Raw genomic sequence first — 24,655 nt, 5'->3', positions numbered from 1 at the left:
TCTTCGTGGTGTACCAATTTTAATGGCCAGTAGTGTATTTTTGTGGATCGACATCAGTTCACACATTGAATTGTTTACTATTGTAGAAATTCAATCACGAAACGAGTTCTATTTCATGATGAAGTCTTCTCCGGTTATCAGCCGAGTCAAGGTGCCGTTGTGCGCCAGCGTTTCGACAAGTTTCCTAATCGTCATCTTCAGGCGAGGGATTTCGCTTGAAGATGACGAGTAGGAAACTTGCCGAAAGGTTGCCTCAGAACGACGCCTTGACCAGGCTGATAACCCGAGAAGATTTCATCACCGAAATTCGCCGATAAAACTTGCATGCTCATAAGTTATGTTTAGTTGGGCGCACCCAACCTATTGGGCAATGTCATTCTAGCTGTATAAAAACATTACGCTTGATGAAGAGCGTCATGGTCTATTGACAATAATGCCTCAGGTGCTCGTTCTATTTGCCAAAATGTTCATTATTTATTGAAGTCAACTAAGACTTCTATCGTGACTTTCCTCATTTTCACCTTCCCTCTGCTATCTCTTCTGTTATTACAGCGTACCAAGACTGTGATGCAGTATATGTCCAATCGAAGTATTGTACCGCATTTAAATTGTTATTATTAATGTATTTCCCAGTATATCTTCACTTATTCTCAGACTAGTTTGTGATATGTGCAGCAGTACGTGCCTGTATCACATCTCTGTTGCCGTTGTTATCCTACTTCAGCTAGGACCGGGTTTCTCATCCATATGTTGCCATTCATACACACACACACACACACACACACACACACACACACACACACACACAAATTGTCACGAACGGTTTTCCATTGTTAATTATGTATTTCTAGAAGAGGTATACAGGCATTAATAATGCCATATCTATAGCGCTACACAATCGCAATTATCCTTGGGTAGACACGTAGGTCTGTCTATCCATTGTAAAAAAAACAGTATATCTGTAGGAGTCCAATTTACGAATGGATGATAAATATAATGAAAGGTTCTTGCCTCTAACTGAATCAAACATATCTAATCCCACTTCTACAGCTACAACATGATTAATCCGTGGAGAATGTGGTTATTCACTGATCGTTAACTTAATTTATTTGTCTGTAATCCCACTTAATCACTTCTTTCCTGTACTAGTACAGTGGACTCCTCCCAATCCAGTGGGGGGGGGGGGGGGCAGGGGGTGTAAAATTGCTATGTGGTGATGTAGATTTAGCTTCCCCATGATTTCTTTAAACCACTTATCGTAACTTGTGCCACAGATCGCCTGAAAAGTACATCAACGATATCCTTCCATTTCTCTGCCCTATTCGAGCTTGTACTGATTGTAATGCCCGGGTCATCCCCTGAACGTGAAACCTCATGCTCTCTTCCGTATTGTACAAGTGATGACAGTATATGTGTAGATGATTGCTGTAGACATGTACCACCTTCGCAGAGCTTTCTACGCTCATTATCAAAGATAGGTCTTAACTTGAGGAACAAATTTCTGAGAATGTACTGTGAAGCACATCATTGTATGGTACGGAAACTTGGATGGTGGAAAAACCGGAACGTAAGAGAATAGAAGGAATTGAGATGCGGTGCTACAGACGAATTCTGAAAATTAGGTGGACTGATAAGGCAAGGAATGAGAAGGTTTTGCACAGAATCGGACAACAAGGAGGGACAGGATGACAGGAGATCTGTTAAGAATTCAGGAAATAATTTCTGTGATACTAGTGGGTGCTGTAGAGGGTAAAAATTGTAGAGCAAAACACGAGATTGAAATACCTCCAGCAAATAATTGAGGACACAAGTTGGAAGTGCTACTCTGAGATGAAGAAGCTGGCACAGGAGAGGAATTTGTGGCGGGCCGGTGCAAACCAGTGACAAGACTGATGACTCGGAAACAAAATAATGAACGGAAGGCGACCTTGCGAGGCACGAATAAAGAGGAGCCTTGGCAGCGGAGACGCAGGCGGCGCTACTCACTGTGGCAGGCGGGGCAGCAGTCTCCGGGCGGCGGCGTGGGCTTGCGGCCGTCGGGCGGGCAGGAGGCGGGCGCGGGCGGGCAGAGCTGCGGCTCGCAGCGGGCCCGCCCCCGCAGGCAGTGGCAGGCGCGGCAGCCGGGCGCCCGCCACTGCGCGCCCTCCTCGTAGAAGCGCTGCTCCCACAGGCACGGGCCAGACTCGCCCCCGGGGCCCGCCCCCGCCCCCGCCGCCTCCTGGTGCAGCACCGGCACCACGTCGTTGTCCGTGGACCGCGGCTGGCACGACGCCGGCACCTTCGTCTGCCGACACACGAAGGAACTATGCTAGGACCGCTATTGCTGTTAATTCGTTAAGTCACAACCTGAAAAATTTGTGTTGAAAATACAGGGTGATCAAAAAGTCAGTGTAAATTTTGTAAGACGTGTATATTTCTATTGTTTATTGTCAAACCAGAGGTTGTACAGACTTTCAGGGACAGCATAAGGGAACAATTCACGGGAATGGGGGAAATATGTACAGTAGAAGACGAATGGGTACCTCTGAGGGATGAAGTAGTGAAGGCAGCAGAGGATCAAGTAGGTAAAAAGACGAGGGCTAGTAGAAATTCTTGGATAACAGAAGAAATATTGAATTTAATTGATGAAAGGAGAAAATATAAAAATGCAGCAAATGAAGCAGGGAAAAAGGAACAAACGTCTCAAAAATGAGATTGACAGGAAGTGCAAAACGGCTAAAGAGGGATGGCTAGAGGATAAATGTAAGGATGTAGAGGCTTATCTCACGAGGGATAAGATAGATACTGCCTACAGGAAAATTAAAGAGACCTTTGGAGAAAAGAGAGCCACTTGTATGAATATCAAGAGCTCAGATGGAAACCCAGTTCTAAGCAAAGAGGGGAAAGCAGAAAAGTGGAAGGAGTATATAGGAGGTCTATATAAGGGCGATGTACTTGAGGACAATATTATGGAAATGGAAGAGGATGTAGATGAAGATGAAATGGGAGATACGATACTGCGTGAAGAGTTTGACAGGGCACTGAAAGACATAAATCGAAACAAGGCTCCGGGAGTTGACAACATTCCATTAGAACTACTAACGCCTTGGGAGAGCCAGTCCTGACAAAACTCTACCATCTGGTGAGCAAGATGTATGAGACAGGCGAAATACCCTCAGACTTCAAGAAGAATATAATAATTCCAATCCCAAAGAAAGCAGGTGTTGACAGATGTGAAAATTACCGAACTATCAGTTTCATAAGTCACGGCTGCAAAATACTAACGCGAATTCTTTACAGACGAATGGAAAAACTAGTAGATGCCGACCTCGGGGAAGATCAGTTTGGATTCCGTAGAACTATTGGAACACGTGAGGCAATACTGACCTTACGACTTATCTTAGAAGAAAGATTAAGGAAAGGCAAACCTACGTTTCTAGCATTTGTAGACTTAGAGAAAGCTTTTGACAATGTTGACTGGAATACTCTCTTTCAGATTATGAAGGTGGCAGGGGTAAAATACAGGGAGCGAAAGGCTATTTACAATTTGTACAGAAACCAAATCGCAGTTATAAGTGTTGAGGGGCATGGAAGTGAAGGGAGTGAGACAGGGTTGTAGCCTCTTGCCGATGTTATTCAATCTGTACATTGAGCAAGCAGTGAAGGAAACGAAAGAAAAATTCGGAGTAGGTATTAAAATCCATGGAGAAGAAATAAAAACCTTGAGGTTCGCCGATGACATTGTAATTCTGTCAGATACAGCAAAGGACTTGGAAGAGCAGTTGAACGGAATGGATAGCATCCTGAAAGGAGGATATAAGATGAACATCAACAAAAGCAAAACGAGGAAAATGGTATGTAATCGAATTAAGTCGGGAGATGCTGAGAGTATTAGATTAGGAAATGAGACACTTAAAGTAGTAAAGGAGTTTTGCTATTTGGGGAGCAAAATAACTGATGATGGTCGAAGTAGAGAGGATTTAAAAGGTAGACTGGCAATGGCAAGGAAAGCGTTTCTGAAGAAGAGAAATTTGTTAATATCGAATATAGATTTAAGTGCCAGGAAGTCGTTTCTGAAAGTATTTGTATGGAGTGTAGTCATGTATGGAAGTTAAACATGGACGATAAATAGTTTGGACAAGAAGAGAATAGAAGCTTTAGAAATGTGGTGCTATAGAAGATTGCTGAAGATTAGATGGGTAGATCACATAACTAATGAGGAGGTATTGAATAGGATTGGGGAGAACAGAAGTTTGTGGCACAATTTGACTAGAAGAAGGGATCGGTTGGTCGGACATGTTCTGAGGCATCAAGGGATCACCAATTTGGTATTGGAGGGCAGCGTGGAGGGTAAAAATCGTAGAGGGAGACCAAGAGATTAATACACTAAGCAGATTCAGAAGGATGTAGGTTGCGGTAGGTACTGGGAGATGAAGAAGCTTGCACAGGATAGAGTAGCATGGAGAGCTGCATCAAACCAGTCTCAGGACTGAAGACCACAACAACAACAACATTGTCAAATCACAATTTATGAAAGATGTTTATACTTTATTAATAGGATTAAGTAGGAATAATTAATATTTGTCATGTTGGAAATAATTGTGGTAGCAGGGAATGTCTGCACCAAAGTATTGTTGACAAGAGAGACCGCAAATCGATATAATTTTACAGAACGGCGGGAGGGACCGCGTATGGATACATTTTAATAAAAGAGCGGGAAAGACCGCGCATTGATACATTTTATAATTGTGGTAGTAGGAAATGTCTGCACCAAAGTATTTTTGACAAGAGAGACTGCAAATTGATATAATTTTGAAAAGGGCGGGAGAGACCGCGTATGGATACATTTTAAGAAAAGAGCGGGAAAGACCGCGCATTGATACATTTTGTAATGGTAGCAGGGATTGCCTGCACCAGAAAGCATTGTTGGCGGGAGAGACCGCACTTTAGCGTTCGTAGGAAGTCAATAGTAAGCGAGATGTGAAGCGAGTCGGTAACAGGTCTGAAGCGAGAGGTTGAGAGGAGTAGAGTGCCTGCCAGCCACTAGCTATGATTTACAAGAGATTATAAACGGATGTACAGAGACATCAGCTAACTATTATAATAAGAGGAACTAATATTATTGAATTAATTTTTTGAGAAACTCAAGACTACTGAAGGTATGTTTGCGCATTGCTAGTTGTAAGATTATTGTAAAAGGTAAGTCTCATTTGAACGTTTGTAAAATCATTTCATTCAGAATATAATTAACTTTTGCCAGCAATATTGCATTTCTAATTATAATCCATCCCAAAAACCATCAACGTAAAACTCTGCACAATTTTATTGTTGTCAAGAAAAAGTTTAACTATGAATTACGTAACTTCAGTCAAATTAATTAAAGAATAACGTCAGCTTTGCTATTAAAGAATAACGTCAGCTGTGGTAATAAATACAGCCACTTATTATGAAAGCCCACCAGCAGCTAATAGAGTATAGTAAAACAGAGTAAGTATATTAATGTCGCAGTTCGATGTAGCAGTCAGATGGCGATCCAGTAACAGTAAAAAAGGTAAGGAACAGTTTTGGGGATTGCAGATAACGAGTGAGGGCCACGACGACGACACATCCTATGTTTCGTCGAAATAATCAGAAAATCACTTTTAATAAGCAGCAATTAAATTTGTATGCGAAGATAGAGAAAGAGAATAAATTTCAAAGGGAAGATTTCATTTCTTATTATTAAGCAAGAGAAAGAAATCCTAAGAAAAAGTTACATAGGTTATTGTAAAAGAGAAGGTTATCAATAACGAAAGTGAGAGAGGAGACGGGAAGGTTTCAATTTGAAAACTTAATAAACCACGGAATAATGTACATAGAGGGGTAAAAATTGACACACATGCTTGGAACGACATGGGGTGTTATTAGAAAAAAAAAAAAAACGAAGTTCACAACATGTCCGACAGATGGTGCTGGGCAGCAAAACTGCTACCGTGACGGGTGAGAGGTACGCCGATATGTTACAGAATCGCATCATCCCCAGCCTGGCTGATAAACACCTGCAGGAACGTACGATGTTTATGCAGGATGGCGCTCCATCCCATATTGCTAGGCGCGTAAAAGATCTCCTTGGTGATGATCGTGTGCTCAGCCGCCACTTTCGTCATGATTGGCCTCCCAGGTCCCCAGACCTCAGTCCGTGCCATTATTGGCTTTGGGGTTACCTGAAGTCGCAAGTGTATCGTGATCGACCGACATCTCTAGGGCTGCTGAAAGACAACATCCGACGCCAATGCCTCACCATAACTTCGGACATGCTTTACAGTGCTGTTCACAACATTATTCCTCGACTACAGCTATTGTTGAGAAATGATGGTGGACATATTGAGCATTTGCTGTATAGAACATCATCTTTGCTTTGTCTTACTTTGTTATGCTAATTAATGCTATTCTGATCAGATGAAGCGTCATCTGTCGGACATTTTTGAACGTTTGTTTTTATTTTGGTTATAATAAAACCCCGTGTCATTCCAAGCATGTGTGTCAATTTGTACCTCTCTATCTACATTATTCAGTGATATAGTCAGTTTTCAAATTTATACTGACTTTTTGATCACCCGGTATCTGCACAGTCCAGACACATTAATGTCACCACCGCCTACGTTTCATGCCAACGTGCAATGACCAAGCGCGCACAGCAGGTGACAACTTCAGCAGTGGAGGGTATATGAAGAGTGTAGGAAGGGAGGACGCGGAAAAAAAGCGCAGTCAGTATCGTAATGCGGAAACAGAGTGATTTATCTAATGTCCAAAAGGGCATGATCATTGTCTTTCAGGCCAAGGGTAGAAGAATTTTCGAAGTGGCTTCATTTGTAAACTGTTGATAAGAGTATACTGTGCATAGCAAAATGGCGCTATCCAAAACTGGCAACAAAGCAACTGTGGCGCACCACGGGTCGCAGATGACAGGGGAGGTGCGCACAGGTGAAAAGACGTGAACCTGTTGAGCAACTGGCCGCGCAGATGAAGCAATGGGCTACCAACAGTGCCAACTCAACGACCGGTCAGCGAACGCTGCTGCTTGCGGGCGTCTACAGCAGGCGCCTCGTTCGTGCACCCATGCTGACGCTGTTCATCGACGATCGAGGCTGGAATTTGCAAGCAAATACCACTACTGGACTTCCAGTGAGTGCCGACAGGTGGCCTTTTCAGAAGACAGATGGCCGTTGGGAAACACTCTGCAACAATCAGCGGAAGAGTTCAGGCCACAGGAGGGAGCGTTATGGGGAATGTTTTCGTGGCATTCCCTGCGACATATCATCACTCTGGAAGGTACAATGGATCGACACAAGTATGCATCTATTCTTGGGAACTATGTGCGCTTATATAAGCAGTTTGTTTTTCGTCGGCACGATGGTATCTACCAGCAGAACAACGCGACGTATCATACAGCTCACACTGTACGAGCGTGGTTCGAAGGGCGCCAGATTGAGTTTACCATACTCCTCTGCCCACCAAACTTCGCGGATTTAAAGCAAACCGAGAATTGTGAGAACATCACGCCATGGATCGTCAACCGAGAAACCTAGCGTAAACTGTAAAGATTGCATGGCTGCATATCCCGGTTACCTTTCAGAACGTCACTGACTGTTTACTTGTGCGTACCGCAGCCATCCGCACTACAAACGATGGTTATTGAAGCTTTTAACAGGTGGTAACAGTAATGTGAATGGACGGTGTATATGAGAACTTATATATTTTTAACATTTTATATTTTAAGACACAAAGGAAATACACACATTGGCTGTGTCACATATTTACTTTATATTTTATTTGGACCCATGCCCATCTTCACAGTTGAGATAGGGAGAAACTGAAACTATTATTGCCTGTAGACAAAGTTAGGTGACTGCGACCGTTCTGCCACGGCAGTCTATTAAGCTCCAATCTCCCCTATTTTAGAAGTGAATCCAGAACTTAAATTTTGCCGGGCTGACGGTATTTCATACAGAACACACAAGGCATACGCACGCTGCAGAGTACTTATATGCTGCCACCAGAGGCATAACCAGTACAATAGGATGCCTAGCATCTCCGGGAAGCACATCAGCGAACATTTTACCTCTAACGAAAGTTGTCTCCAGTTATAGCCCTAGGCGTTTTATGTAAAGACTTTGAAAGACCTTGTGTATATAGCGTTATCATTCCTCTTATTACAAAAAAATTCTCAAAGTCTCTTCAACAATCATGATTCAGACTAAATACCTCTGGATCCAGAACTATTAAGTACTATGACTGATCAATTTTTCATCACAGAGTCGAGGAGAATTATTTCTAAATTTTGTTTCTCTTCTGAAGCAATGGCAAAGCCATTTATTGTCACCAGCCTCAATTATTAGACTCCACTCGCATCTATCCTCGTTAATATCTGTGTGCTCTAAAATGAGGTATTTTGACGTCATTATAATGGAGTGGAGTTCCATGGGCGTTGGGGATAGGTGGGTGGTGACTTGTAGCCTGCCGAATGAATGGTAGATGATGGACAGAAGCTCTTTACTGGCTTCTAAGAGACATAACTGAAGACGATGACATAATGGATGAGGGGTAGAAACATTAGAAAACAGCCAGGAGGAACATGGATGCATATGGCTGAAGAACAAAATGTATGGACCAGTGTGGAGCATTCCTTCATCTAGCAGTGGATGTAGGATAGCTGATAATGATGGATGATATAGCTAAAAGACTGACATAGAAGATCATAATGATATGGATAATATAGAAACGGAAGATTAGATTTTTAACACTCTTTCAACAATGAGGTCATTAGAATCGGAGCAGAAGCTCGAATCAGGGACGGACGCCAAAGGAAATGGGCTGTGTCTTTCAGAGGAATCTTAAGCGTCTTTAGCTATCGAGGGAAAGCTCGGAAAACACAAATCGGGATGACTTGATGGGGATTTGAACACTCCTCCTCTCAAATATGAGTCCATTCTGCTAGCCACTAGGCCACGTAGCTCACTGATATGGATAATGATAATATGGATAATGATAATATGGGTAATGATGATGCGGGCGATCAGAATGTGAATGACTATGATATGGGTGATCGTGGGCAGTCTTATCAGGGTGGTGTTAGAGTTAATGGTAGCAGGGTTAGTGATGATGTGGTTAATGATGATAAAGTTAACTATAATGCAGATAGTGGTTAGATGGACCAAGACTGCCGTTATATGCATGATAATGACGGTGATGTTTTGAATGTGTGATGATTTATAATAATACTTATTCTAGCATCACTGTATCACTCTATTCCTCCTATCCTCACCACAGCCCCAACCCCAAACTGATCATCTGAACGCACCACTAACCTGACATTCCTATATTTTTTTAACTTCCTTCCTCAGCCTCACCTGCTACTTTTCTACTGACAAGGAAAATACGGCAAATGCCATAGCCCAACTTCCCAGAAACTTCGCTCGCTGTAAGAGGGGGCAAAATAAATGAACACTTGTCTCCGCTTACTCTTAGATACTCGACCGTTTCTGGGTAAACGACGGTCAAGGTATTTGACACATTTTAGATGCTATTTTCGCGCGATAACTTCAACTGTAACTTTGGCACAGTAGGTAGCGTCCCGGCTGCAACCTTTTGCGCCCTGTGTTCGAAACCCGATTATTGTTTCCATTTTATTTTTTTATTTTTCCATTTTTCTACCCATCAGTAGAAGGTTACTGCACGAATGTTTCCTATCAAGATAGGGGAGTTACATCAATTGTAAAACTATAACTGGGTTTCACAATAAGTGTCCTACATTTATCAGGTAATACATGTGTGTAAGATCCATTGCTATCTGTTCGCTTTGAGAACTATTTCGGTAATGATGTGTTTCCCTTACTGATTTCTTGAGGAAGAGAAAAATCAGCTGCGCAGGCCAGCACCGACTAAATACAAGCTCATCCTTGTAGAAAGCAGAAATAAATGGGTATTGATGTGCTGTACTGTATGTTAACCAGGGGCCTAGGAACGACGGAGAGGCTCCGTCCCCGCCGCAGCCGCAGTAGTCCACAACTACCGCAGTCCACTTCACCCCTCCGCCGCCCCACACCGAACCAATCTTTCAGGGTTATTGTGCGGTTCGGTCCCCGGTGGACCTCCCTAGGGAGTGTCTCACACAAGACGAGTGTAACCCCCATGTTTGCGTGGTAGAGTAATAGTGGTGTACGCGTACGTGGAGAACTTGTTTGCGCAGCAATCGCCGACGTAGTGTAGCTGAGGCGGAATAAGGGGAACCAGCCCGCATTCGCCGAGGCAGACGGAAAACCGTCTATAAACCATCCACATACAGGCCGGCTCACCGGACCTCGACACAAGTCCATCGGGCGGATTCGTGCCGGAGACCAGGCGCTCTTTCCCAATACGGAAAGCCGTGCGTTAGACCGCACGGCTAACCGGGCGGGCAATAAATGGGGTATACTTGCTAACTGAACGAAACTCACTTCTCGGGAACATGTGCGCAACACCACCAGTATTATCGACGCAACAGGAATTTGACTGAAAACAATTTCAGATTTTTTTCAGTCAGTTGTTTTACAGATTTGTGTAGTAATCCTTTATGGAGATGGGTAGACAGATCAAGAAAATAGTGAAATGAAAGTTCCGAACACGGGGCGTAAAAGAGTGAAGCCTCGACGATAGTCACTGTGGCACCACTTCAGAGTGCCGAATGGCAAATAAAGTACCTCGAAAGCTTTCACTGTCGTTTTCTCGGAAACGGTCGAGTATCTACGGATACGGCGAGACACGCGTTTGCTTATCTTGCCGCCTCTCCCATTGAACGACCGGGTCACGGCCCTTGCCGCGCTGTGCCACCCACCTGCGGCAGGCGGCCGCTGAGCAGCAGCTGCCCCGTGGTGGCGTCGCGCACCAGCAGGTCGCAGACGCCGTACTCGAGGCGGGCCAGCTCCGCGGCCGGCACGTCGGCCAGCGACTCCTCCAGGTGGAAGGCGCGGCCGCGCCGGCTGGCGTTCAGCGCCGCCAGCTCGCGGCTCCAGACGGGCGCGCCCGGAGCCTCCAGCGGCCGCGCCTCCAGCATCAGCTGCACCGACAGCCACTCGCGCGCCTCCTCCGCCTCCTCCGCCTCCTCGTCCCGCGACTCGCCGCCTCCGCCGCCTCCGCCGCCGCGGATCAGCGTCACCTGCACAGCCACGCACCAACCTGTGCTGAGCAATTCCAACGACAGTGCACTATCTGATCAAAAGTATCTGGAATTTGGAATTCACCACTAGATGTCAGAAGAGGTGGACAGGTTAGTATAAAAAAGGGCGAGGAGTATTTTTCTGTCTATCGGGGAGCGGGAACAGCCACAGCTCAGTCATTTAGAACGTGGATTACTCATTGGGTAACACTGGATTGACAAAACATTAGCGACGTTTCAACTTTTCTAAAGCCGCCCAAGTCGACTGTTCGTAATGTGATTATGAACTGGAAATGCGTAGTAACGACAACAGCTAAGGCCAGGCAGATCTCTTGTAGGTCGGACAGCAAACTTCGAGCATTGTGATTGTGACAAAAATCTCACGAAGAAAGCAGGACTCACTCGTGAGTACTAAAGTGCTACCAGCAACCCAGCTAGAGCATTTAATGCGATGAGAAAATTATTGTCCTTAAATGAGAATATCGTTTTAATACTAACTCCTTAATGATGTATTTTACGTGAAGAAACCATTACTCTCTATTAAATTCTTTGGCAGTTACCACATGTGAGTACAGTCTTCTTAGAAATCTGTTCGTAATAAAAAAAATTGCTTATTTTTATTCATGTCTATTTTAAGATTTATTTAAAATCTACATCTACATCGATACCCTGCAAATCACATTTAAGTGCCTGGCAAAGGGTTCATCGAACCACCATTACAATTCTCTATTATTCCAATCTCGTGTAGCGCGCGGAAAGAATGAACACCTATATCTTTCCGTACGAGCTCTGATTTCCCTTATTTTATCGCAATGATCGTTCCTCCCTATGTAGGTCGGTGTCAAAAAAAATATTTTCGCATTCGGAGGAGAAAGATGGTGATTGTAATTTCGTGAGAAGATTCCGTCGCAACGAAAAAAGCCTTTCTTTTAATGATGTCCAGCCCAAATCCTGTATCATTTCTGTGACACTCTCTCCCATATTTCGCGATAATACAAAACGTGATGCCTTTCTTTGAACTTTTTCGATGTACTCCGTCAGTCCTATCTGGTAAGGATCCCACATCGCGCAGCAATATTCTAAAAGAGGACGGACAAGCGTAGTGTAGGCAGTCTCCTTAGTAGGTCTGTTACACTTTCGAAGTGTCCTGCCAATAAAACGCCGCCTTTGGTTAGCCGTCGCACAACTTTTTTATGTCTTCCTTCCAAATTAAGTTGTTCGTAATTGTAGTACCCAGGTATTTAGTTCAACTTACGGCTTTTAGATTAGACTGATTTATCGTGTAAACGAAGTTTAACGAGTTCCTTTTAGCACTCATGTGAATGTCCTCACACTTTTCGTTATTTAGGGTCAACTACCATTTTTCGCACTATTCAGATATCTTTTCTAAATCGTTTTGCAGTTTGTTTTGGTCGTCTGATGAGTTTATTAGTCGATAAAGGACAGCGTCATCTGCAAACAACGGAAGACGGCTGCTCAGATTGTCTCCAAAATCGTTAATACAGATAAGGAACAGCAAAGGGTCTATAACACTACCTTGGGGAACGCCAGAAATCACTTCTGTTTTAGTCTATGACTTTCCGTCAATTACTACGAACTGTGACCTCTCTGACAGGAAATCACAAATCCAGTCACATAACTGAGACGATATTCCATAAGCACGCAATATCACTACGAGCCGCTTGTGTGGTACAGTACCAAAAGCCTTTCGCAAATCCAGAAATGATCTGAAGTCCCTTGTCAATAGAACTCAACACTTCATGTGAATAAACAGCTAGTTGTGTTTCACAGGAACGATGATTTCTAAACCCATGTTGACTGCGTGTCAATAGACCGTTTTCTTCGAGGTAATTCATAATGTTCGAACACAATATATGTTCTAAAATCCTGCTGCATATCAACGTTAACAATATGGGCCTGTAATTTAGTGGATAAATCCTACTTCCTTTCTTGAATATTGGTGTGACCTGTGCAACTTTCCAGTCTTTGGGTATGGATCTTTCGCCGAGCTAACGGTTGTATACACTACTGGCCATTAAAATTGCTACACCACGAAGATGACGTGCTACAGACGTGAAATTTAACTGACAGGAAGAAGATGCTGTGATACACAAATGAATAACTTTTCAGAGCATTCACACAATATTGGAGCCGGTGGCGACACCTAGAACGTGCTGACATGAGGAAAGTTTCCAACCGATTTCTCGCACACAAACAGCTGTTCACCGGCGTCGCCTGGTGAGACGTTGTTGTGATGCCTCGTGTAAGGAGGAGAAATGCGAATCATCACGTTGCCGACTTTGATAAAGGTCGGATTGTAGCCTATCGCGTTTGCGGTTTATCGTATCGCGACATTGCTGCTCGAGTTGGTCTAGATCCAATGACTTTTTGCAGATTATGGAATCGGTGGTTCAGGAGGGTAATAAGGAACGCCGTGGTGGATCCCGACGGCCTCGTATCACTAGCCGTCGAGATAACAGGCATCTTATCCGCATGGCTGTAACGGATCGTGCAGCCACGTCTCGATCCCTGAGTCAACAAATGGGGACCTTTGCAAGACAACAACCAATTGCACCAACAGTTCGAGGATGTTTGCAGCAGCATGGAGACCATGGCTGCGGTTACTCTTGACGCTGCATCACAGACAGGAGCGCCTGCGATGGTGTACTCAACGACGAACCTGGGTGCACGAATGGAAAAACGTCATTTTTTCGGATGCATCGAGGTTCTGTTTACAGCATCATAATGGTCGCATCCGTGTTTGGCGACATCGAGGTGAACGCACATTGGAAGCGTGTATTTGTCATCGCCATACTGGCGTATCACCCGGCGTGATGGTATGGGGTGCCATTTGTTATGTGTCTCGGTCACCTCTTGTTCGCATTGACGGCACTTTGAACAGTGGACGTTACATTTCAGATGTGTTACGACCCGTGGCTCTATCCTTCATTCGATCTCTGCGAAGCCCTACATTTCAGCACGATAATGCACGACCGAATGTTGCAGGTCCAGTAAGGGCCTTTCTGGATAGAAAAAATCGTGGACTGCTGCCCTGGCCAGCTCATTCTCCAGATCTTTCACCAATTGAAAACGTCTGGTCAATGGTGGCCGAGCAACTGGCTCGTCACAATACGCCAGTCTTGATGAACTGTGGTATCGCGTTGAAGCTGCAAGGGCAGCTATACCTGTACACGCCATCCAAGCTCTGTTTGACTCAATGCCCCGGCGTGTCAAGGCCGTTATTACGGCCAGAGGTGATTGTTCTGGGTACTGATTTCTCAGGATCTACGCACCCAAACTGCGTGAAAATATAATCACATGTCAGTTCTAGTATAATATATTTGTCCAATGAATTTCCGTTTATCATCTGCATTTGTTCTTGGTGTAGCAATTTTAATGGCCAGTAGCGTATTTACAATCTTCGTAGGTAACTGTAAATTTTGTGATGAAGACACCCATAGTCATTGACGAAACCTGCGAAAAGAAAAATTTTGTTGCCAGCAATTGGCTGTTTTATACGTGTCATACTCTTGTTGGTTGCTGTCACACAGCCACGCTTAAAATTTGAAGAAATAACTAAGTTCGGTACGAGACTTGTACTCACGTCGAGGTGTAGTGTGCACTCGGAGTCGACGGCGACCCAGGCGAGCCCGTGAGCGGTACCAGTTGCAGGTGTGGGTGCGGGTGTGGGCGGTGGCGGGGGCGGGGGCGGCAGCAGGTGCGCCGGCCTCTCGGCGTCCCTGGCGGCGGCCACGAGGCGCGGGGCGAGGCGGCCGCGGGCGACGGCGGCGCGCTGCGTCGACACGGCCAGCCACAGCTCGCCGGCGGTCAGCTGCCGCAGCTCCGGCACCCCGGGCGGGCCCAGCTCCCCGCTCGCCTCGCCGGAGTCTGCAACGCACAGCTGCGGATACAACCGCGCCACCGGACTGCAAGCACTGTGCATGAGGCAGCTCACTCTAGGCATGGGGTGGGAGACAACGACCCTCGTTCAGTGGACGTTACGACAAATACGTACTCCCTGATGGATTTTATAGTCGAATTGACCATAGTTTCGCCTCCTAAACTAAGGGAGTCTTCAGCAGAATTTATATTACATACGTAAGAAGTTGAGCATAACAGCTCTCGTCATACAATTTTAACGCCAAGAAGGCCACGTCCATAATAAAACATCCTACGTAAAAGTTTTACTGTCATTTCTAGTTAAAAATTAAAGATTGTCGCTAAGGGCTCCTTGTGTATACTGAAACAGTTCAGTCACTACCCCATCATCTTTGAGGAAGCTTTGAGAATTCATTCCAGGTGATTGTGACTTAATAGCGGCTTAAACTTCAGAAATTTTGTAAGAGGTATGAGACTATTCACTCACTTATTCAGATGGTGTTAAACTTTTGGGAATAGTAACTCTGCACTCCGTTGAAGCTGTATTAATCATTATCACTTTCAGCCGTGTGCTTGTACTGATAAATTAAAAAAAGAATAAATTTACTTTTAATCTCCTGGTATCATAGTTCAGCTGTGGTGCATGTAATTTAATCTTCAGGTGCTCTTCTCGACGTATGTTTTAACCAGTTATTGTTTTTTACTATACTAACGTTGTGTTACTTGAACATAATCACTTAGGAGGCGTCTTTGAAGGGGGCTGCACACGTTCACTATTTATTGACAATACTAATTCGACAGACCTTCAATATATTGAAGCGACCTCATACTATCAATAACAGTGATTAAAACTGTCAGTTGACAACGCGATTTTGCATGGTTAAGGTGTCGAAGACTCAAAGAAAGGCGTGTGCTGCAATTATATTAGCTATAGCTCGCAAGCAACAGGAAATGAGTCCGCGATTGGTTGAAAAATGGAGTCACTGGTCACATGTTAATTTCCTGACTGAAATCAGAATCACGGGCCCGAAAGATTTTATACATTATTTTGTAATGAATTCTGCATGTTTCGACACGTTATTAGTGTCGACACGAGATAAAATAAAGAAGCAAAAGACGTTTACGAGGCAATCGCATTCGTCGAGAGATTAGGAGTTACTTAGAGATGTTTTACGACAGACAGGTCATTCTAATGCTCGAAGTTTAGTTCTGTAATATCTTCAAGCACAATTAGTAAAATTCTTTGGAGGCCTATGAAGCAAGGACCTGTTCAGGAAATTAACATTAAACTTTCTTTTTGTGCTTTGTGATAATTTTGTGAAACTGACACACATTTCCCAGACCTCTTACTAGTCACAGCAGATATACGACGTATATTTTCGAAATCAAAGCGTTTTTCAAAACTACTAGGTAACAATATATACTATATTTTGAAATTAATGAAGTAAGCAATGTCATAGAGAATCCACCCTAAAGTTTCCTATACGTTGATTACCCTCGCATAGGCCATTAAAATTGTTTAGTGTTAAGGGGCTCCTTAAAAACTGAGTGAAGTATGATACACACAATGGCGAATTAAAAAAAAAATAATCAGTGCACACTAAAGCCGCGTGGCTGGTTCCTGAAGCTCTGTCAACATATTACCAAACAATCAATATGTTTATGTATTCAAAATATTGAGAATATTTTGAGGTCTATCAATACCGCTTATCTGTATTTCTAGGACTGACAATACGTCAATACGCGCCCTTAGACAGTCAAAATATTGACAGTTTGGCAATATTATTGAACGTGTGAGGGCCTCTTTAGAATGTAGAAATTTTTTTAAGACTAATTGTGTTAGGTAGTGCGGCTGCTACTTTTGTAGGTCAATATTTTTAATGAAACTTCCTGGCAGATTAAAACTGCGTGCCGGACCGAGAGTCGAATTCGGGACCTTTTCTTTTCGCGGGCAAGTGCTCTACCATCTGAGCTACCCAAGCACGACTCACGCCCCGTCCTCACAGCTTTACTTCTGCCAGTACCTCGTCTCCTACCTTCCAAACTTTGGACAAGCTCTCCTGCGAACCTTGCAGAACTAGCACTCCTGAAAGAAAGGATATTGCGGAGACATGGCTTAGCCACAGCCTAGGGGATGTTTCCAGAATGAGATTTTCACTCTACAGGGGAGTGTGCGCTGATGTGAAACTCCCTGGCAGATTAAAACTGTGTGCCGGTCCGAGACTCGAACACGGGACCTTTGCCTTTTGCGGCCAAGTGCTCTACGATCTGAGACATGAAAGGCAAAGGTCCCGAGTTCGAGTATCGGTCCGGCACACAGTTTTAATCTGCCAGGAAGTTGCATATCAGCGCACACTCCGCTGCAGAGTGAAAATCTAATTTTGGAATATTTTTATTGACCATCGCAGCGTTGCCCTGCGCTGCTTGTACTGTACGTTTTGGTTCTCACCAGAGAGCGCCGGCGTGAGGTCGTAGATCTCTGTGCCGCGAGCCGACGTGAGCGTGAGCATGCGCACGGACAGCGCTTCGAGCCCCGACAGAGACGCGCCATACGACAGCGAGCCGTCGCGGCGCGCGAACATCCACGCCACGCCCCCCACCCCCGCGGAGGGGGCAGCGGGCGAGTCGTCAGAGCGACTGCCCTCTGCTGAGGCGGCGTCGGTCGGAGTCAGTACGGCCTGTCAAACAACGGGCCACAACTAGTGCACATCTAAAACACACACACACACACACACACACACACACACACACACACACACACAAAAAGCAGAATTTGCGTTTGCCCAAGGCAGGACCATACTGGCACTACTTGAAAACGCTTCTCCTTAATTAATTTTTCACATGACACTTTGTAGGAAAGAGTACCCATTATCAAGTGCGTTTTCCATGTATTATGAAACTTTAAGGCGTGATACTTACGATGTGTGTCTACTGCTGCAATGTAATGGTCCCTTTAAATTTTATTCTGGTCTTCTTGTGTGGAAAAACACTTATTACACATCATTTACGCAGTTCATAGTCCGTGATAAAAGTGAAAAACAAAATTTATCAGATGCTTCGACAGTACTCTTCAATAAGCAAAATATAAGAGAGACAGGAATAAGTACCTGGTAATGGATGTGCAGGGTGTCCCAGGAGGAATGGTCAGTATTCAGTGATATGACAAGAACGCTCATTCGAAACAAAAAAAAAAAAAAAAAAAAATCCAGTAAACTTGGGCTCTAAACTGCATACCTTAAGAACTATGAGTACCTATTCATCTTCGCCACTGTGAAACACGTCTCTTCTGAACAAGTACTCGTAGCTCCTAATGTCGCGAAGTAGAGGGTGGAAATAGTTGCAGTGCATCATCTTGGACATCTATAAAGCTCTTATAGAAGCTCTTTGTCACTGACACGGGACATTCCTTTGATAACACAAAGGACAACCTTAAAATACTTCACAAAACAAACAAAGTCCACAAACTCAATTTTTATGAAGAACCGGAAATTTTCATTCACAATAGAAAACATGGACAGAACACACTAAATGAAAAAGATACGGCAGTGGCAAAGAGGTTCTTTAAGAGCTTTGCAGATATCTTAGATGATGCACTATAACTCTTTCCAATATCTACTTCGTGAGTGACCTTCATAAAAGATAATTCTCAAAGCAGTGCACAGAAACAGTAAGAATTAGATTATGTTGGTACCAAGTCTGAAAGTTTTATATTTTTTGTGTTTCTTATCTTTAACAAGTTAAGTGAAACAATTTTATAATTGCTATATATATTAGTCCACATGTAACTTAGTAATAAATGATATCTCAGGCAAGGCACCATATCTCTCCACCGTTATAATCTCTTGTATGCTTATGTTATTGGTTCGTGTTCTTTCAGACGAAATAAAGTTAAAAGTGTATATTTATAAAGTACAGCAGGGTTCTATGCACTGGAACAGATTGTAAGTAACACTTTCATCATTTAAAATTTATAAAATTAATGCCATATTACGATAACAAATGCCTTTTATAAGTGTCTTGTAGCAAAATGAAACAACAGCAGCCGGCTGGTGTGGCCGAGCGGCTCTAGGCGCTTCAGTCTGGAACCGCGCGACTGCTACGGTGGCAGGTTCGAATCCTGCCTCGGGCATGGATGTGTGTGATGTCCTTAGGTTAGTTAGGTTTAAGTAGTTCTAAGTTCTATGGGACTGATGACCTCAGATGTTAAGTCCCATAGTGCTCAGTGTCATTTGAACCAAACCACAGCAAACAACAAGCTGCATCCATGTGGTAAAAACGTAACATAATGTTATTTTTCCACCTGAAGATGGGAGTGTAAACTCTAGAAACGCGTCCTGGGATGAAATTTAAAAAAGTAACTGTCGAAGATAACTGTTATATTTGAACTTTTATTGACATAAACAGTCGCACTTGCTTACAACAGTCCAACATGGACGACATAAGGTTATTTGGTTACATAACAAAAATAACCTCTTCACTCTGTGGACGATCTAAAAATAAATGTTTCTATTTTTAACTTGTACTGTGGACCCTATAACTAATAATCATCTTGTGGTGCAGTTCTTCTTGCTTGCTACGAAAATGGGATGAGAAGTTCCGCCTTATGCAAGACACCTCTTTTCTGTTTTGTTTCATCTATACATGTTTCAGAACTTTAGTGCTATCATCAGTGGGTTTAATTTATATTTTTTACTGAAAAATTGTTGTTACATATTAACATTTGTGTTGTTTACAACATTATGTCGAAGTTCCATTGATAGCTTAATTGGCGAAAAGTGGATGTATGCATTAGTTAACATACCTTACATGATGTTATTGCCCATTTATTTTGACAGTTAATCTGCTACACAATATGCAACTTGTCATCTGCAAACAGCAAAACGTAATTTATCTTTCTGTTTGTTACGTATTTACGGAAATGGAGTCTGTATCACGTTTTTTGTGTGTAACTTACAGTTTTGAGGTTGTGGTGCGTTCTCCTGTGTTGTTGGCGAAGGAAACAGGTTTGCTTCGTGACCTATGGTAGCTTGGCACTGCGCTTTTATGATTTCTCAAAACATAGGCGGAGTTTTCGCTGCCATTACGCGTTGTTATGGCTGTGTGATGTTCATTTGTTTCGTAGTGTTTTTGGCTGGGTGAGGCGCGAGAGTCTGAATTGTATTTGGCCGTCAGTGGTGTATGGTTTGTGTGGATTTACGTGCGTGTGTTGAGTACTGGGACATAGAGAGAGAGAGAGAGAGAGAGAGAGAGAGAGAGAGAGAGAGAGAGAGAGAGAGATCTCTCTGCCCCAGTAGTCAGCACACACACGCAAACCCACATAAACCAAACACCACTGACGCCAAATGCAATTCAAACTCTGTTCATCTGAACTCATCAGTGTCTTCATGGACTTCACGTACCCAAACTAGGATGGAATTTTTATGGATGACAATGCGGCATGTCATCAGGCCACAGTTGTTCGCGATTGGTTTGAAAGGCATTCTGGACAATTCGAGCGAATGATTCGGCCACCCAGATCGTCCGACGTGAATCTCATCGAACATTTATGGGACGTAATCGAGGTCACCTAATGGACAAAATCTTGCACCAGAAATACTTTCCCAATTATGGACGGCTTTAGAGGCAGCATGGCTCACTACTAATGCAGGGGACTCCCAACGACTTGTTGAGTCCCTATCACGTCGAGCTGCTGCACTATGCCAAGTTTTTACTTGGAGGTCCGATACGATATTATGAAGTTTCCCCTGACATTTGCCGCCTCATTGTATGTCGAGTCCGCCCCCGGTAGCGGAATGGTCAGCGCGACAGAATGTCAATCCGAAGGGCCCGGATTCGATTCCTGGCTGGGTCGGAGATTTTCTCCGCTCAGGGACTGGGTGTTGTGTTGTCCTAATCATCATCATTTCATCCCCACCGACGCGCAAGTCGCCGAAGTGGCGTCAAATCTAAAGACTTGCACCCGGCGAACGGTCTACCCGACCGGGGGCCCTAGTCACACGACATTTATTTATTTATTTATTTATTGTATGTCGAGAAGTAAAATGAGTTGTTTATGAAACAACTATTATTGTGGTTATTTTACCTGGCTGTTCAAACCACCTTCATATATTCAAGAATTCTGCAGCGGCAAACCGACGACAGTGATATTGGACTGTAGTTTTGCGAGTCTCTTCTTTTACCCTTTTTATGTACAGGCGTTACTTCCGATTTTTCCAGTCACTTGGTACTTTCCACTAGGCGAGAGATTAGCGGTAAAGGCAAGCTGCGTTAGGGACCAATGCTAAAGAATACTCTTTGTAAAATCGAATTGAGGTCCGATCCGGCCCTGGCGACTTATTGGCGTTCAGGAGAGGTGACACGTGAGAGCTGTGGGCGGCGTCTACTAGAAGTAGGCAAGCTACCTGGAGTATCTCGCAGGAGACCCTGGCCGTGACGCGGCCGCGCAGCTCCATGAGGCGGCGGCCCCCGGCGTCGGCGGCGGACAGCGACACCCTGAGGCGGCCCGCCGCCAGCTGCCGCAGCGCCCCGGCGCCCACCGGGCTGCGCAGCTCCACCTCCGACAGCGACGCCTGGTTGTGGTTGTGGCCGTGGCCGCCGAGCGGCGCCTGCGTCTGCGGCTGCGGCGCGCGCACCGTCTGCAAACAGGGCGTCACTCACTACACTGCTTGTGGCGTAAAACCACTGGAAACTGCAACATCTAGGAGTGGCTGTCCAGAGCGATCTGAAGTGGGATGACCGACTGTAGGAAAAGCAGATGCTTGGTTGGGATCCACTGGAAGCGGTAACATCTAGGAGTGGCCGTCCAGAGCGACCTGAAATGGAGTGACCAGCTGTAGGAAAAGCAGCTGCTTGGCTGAGATCAACTGGAAACAATAACATGTAAGAGTATCCATTCAGTGGGCCCTGAAGTGGGATGACCGGCTGTAGGAAAAGCAGATGCTTCGCTGCGATCAACTGGGAGTCTCTTAAGAGTATCTACATTCGTCAAAATAAATGTTGCATGTTCCTGAACCTTTCATATCGAACGTAGTGACCAGAAATATGTTATGATACCAATACATTGGTTTGTTTGTACTGTAATTCTGGGGGGGGGGGGGCGGTATGTGCAGGCTGTGACATCCGTGTCACCTGTGAACATTGTAGTACTTGTGGTACATATCATTATGAGAGTTGTGTTGCTTCAGGATGGGTCGTGTTGTGCACGACTTTGTACACCAAAGTAAGGAGAGATGGGCTACAGCGTGGTGCAGCAACTGCTGTCGTCGTGGGACAGGAGGAGAAATGATTAGTGAACAAGTTAACACAGTAAACAGAAGATTTACTTAACTTGCATCTCTCCAAGTGTACGAAGATTCATTACAAATAATGCAGCAAGAATCGGAGTCTAGATATCACATTGTCAACAAAAAAGAGGCTCTCTGAACTTAGCACGAATGATGGTCTCTGTGTCGCTTCACACAGCAAATGGGCTGAGTGGCTGCCGCCAGCCGTCGTGTATCGAGGAGGCAGGGGGCGCTTGTGATACGGAGCCACTGGAGGCGTGGCTCAGCCGCTGTGCGCCATTGGGTACGCCAAATCCTGTGCAACCATTATTGGCGTCTGGCGGAAAAATTGCAATTCCGTTGTCAACCCTGACGCCTGTGGGGCGGTACTGATACGTGATACCACAATTTTCTGGTGACAGGATCAGTTGAGGATCGTCACAGAATTGGCCGTGGGACAAAAAACAACAAGTGTGCGCGACTGATATCTGCGTATAATAGCAAACAGAAACCTTCAACACAATGCTACACGTCTACAGCGGCAGTAGCGAACAGTTACGAGTGTGTCAACACAAACGATACAAAATAAACTGCATGAACAGGGATTACGTGCCAGAAGGACTCTCAAAGCTCATGTTCTATATAGAGTTCAGGGGACGTGTGTCACACGGGCATGAAAGCACTCTTTGTGGACTAGGCAGCAGTGGGAACAACGTGAAACGATATCAATGATAAGATTTGCTGATAACATTGCTATCCGCAGTGAAAGTGAAGATGAATTACAGGATCTGCTGAATAGAGTGAACATCTAGTTAGTACAGAATATGGATTGAGAGTAAATTGAAAAAAGACGAAATTAATGAAAAGTAGCGGAAATGAGAACAGCGAGAATCTTAACATCAGGATTGATGGTCACGAAATAGGTGAAGTTAAGAATTTCTGCTATCTAGGCAGCAAAATAACCCATGATGGACGGAACCCACGATGGAAGGAGAAAATAAAAAGCAGACTGGCACTGCCAAAAAGAGTAAACTCTGCCAGTATCAAACATAGGTCTTAATTTGAGGAATAAACTTCTGAGAATATACCTGTTGAGCACAACAATGTAGGGTAGTGAAACGTGCATCATGAGGGGGGGGGACCGGAACATAAGAAAACCGAAGCTCTGAGATGTGGTGCTACAGAAAAATGTTGAAAATTAGGTGGATTGATCAAGTGGGGAGGTTCTGCACAGAATCGGAGAGGAAAGGAATATGTGGAAAACACTGACAAGGAGAAGGGACTGTCAGACCAATTGTGTGATTGGATTGAAGAGTTTCTAGAGAACAGAACGCAGCGTGTCATTCTCAATGGAGAGAAGTCATCCGAAGTAAGAGGGATTTCAGGAGTGCCGCAGGGGAGTGTCGTAGGACCGTTGCTATTCACAATATACATAAATGTCCTTGTGGATGACATCGGAAGTTCACTGAGGCTTTTTGCGGATGATGATGTGGTATATCGAGAGGTTGTAACAATGGAAAATTGTAGTGAAATGCAGGAGGATCTGCAGCGAATTGACGCATGGGGCAGGGAATGGCAGTTGAATCACAATGTAGACAAGTGTAATGTGCTACGAATACAAAGAAAGCAAGATCCCTTATCATCTAGCTACAATATAGCACGTCAGCAACTGGAAGCAGTTAATTCCATAAATTCTCTGCGAGTACGCATTAGAAGTAATTTAAAATGGAATGATCATATAAAGTTGATCGTCGGTAATGCAGATGCCAGACAGATTCATTGGAAGAATCCTAAGGACATGCAAACCGAAAACAAAGGAAGTAGGTTACAGTACGCTTGTTCGCCCACTGCTTGAATACTGCTCAGCAGTGTGGGATCCGTACCAGATAGGGTTGATAGAAGAGATAGAGAAGATCCAACGGAGAGCAGCGCGCTTCGTTACAGGATTATTTAGTAATCGCGAAAGCGTTACGGAGATGATAGATAAAACTCCAGGGGAAGACTCTGCAGGAGAGACGCTCAGTAGCTCGGTACGGGCTTTTGTTGAAGTTTCGAAAACATACCTTCACCAAGGACTCGAGCAGTATATTGCTCCCTCCTACGTATATCTCGCGAAGAGATCATGAGGATAATATCAGAGAGATTAGAGCTCACACAGAGGCATACCGACAATCTTTCTTTCCACGAACAATACGAGACTGGAATAGAAGAGACAAAAAATAGAGGTACTCAAGGTACTCTCCGCCACACACCGTCAGGTGGCTTGCGGAATATGGATGTGGATGTAGATGTAGATGTAGATGTAAGGACATCTATTAAGACATCTGGGAATGACTCGCAGAGGGAGCTGTAGAGGGAGGAA

General features: G+C 44.4%; 1 protein-coding gene across 1 annotated transcript in view; it reads right to left on the bottom strand.

Moving 5' to 3' along the window:
- The window catches only part of LOC124789140 (dorsal-ventral patterning protein Sog), a 477,626-nt gene that overhangs the window by 22,143 nt on the left and 430,828 nt on the right, over positions 1–24,655 (bottom strand). The window contains exons 8-12 of the mRNA XM_047256433.1: positions 21,433–21,666; positions 17,481–17,709; positions 14,757–15,040; positions 10,832–11,152; positions 1,987–2,284 (exon numbers count right to left, since the gene is read on the bottom strand). Coding sequence (XP_047112389.1) covers positions 1,987–2,284; positions 10,832–11,152; positions 14,757–15,040; positions 17,481–17,709; positions 21,433–21,666 — 1,366 coding nt within the window. The remainder of the gene's footprint in view (positions 1–1,986; positions 2,285–10,831; positions 11,153–14,756; positions 15,041–17,480; positions 17,710–21,432; positions 21,667–24,655) is intronic.

Source organism: Schistocerca piceifrons, chromosome 3 (genome assembly GCF_021461385.2).
Source record: "Schistocerca piceifrons isolate TAMUIC-IGC-003096 chromosome 3, iqSchPice1.1, whole genome shotgun sequence".
NCBI classification, from domain to species: domain Eukaryota; kingdom Metazoa; phylum Arthropoda; class Insecta; order Orthoptera; family Acrididae; genus Schistocerca; species Schistocerca piceifrons.
Note: the sequence above shows the minus strand (reverse complement) of the source record. Positions and strands in the feature narration are given on the sequence as shown.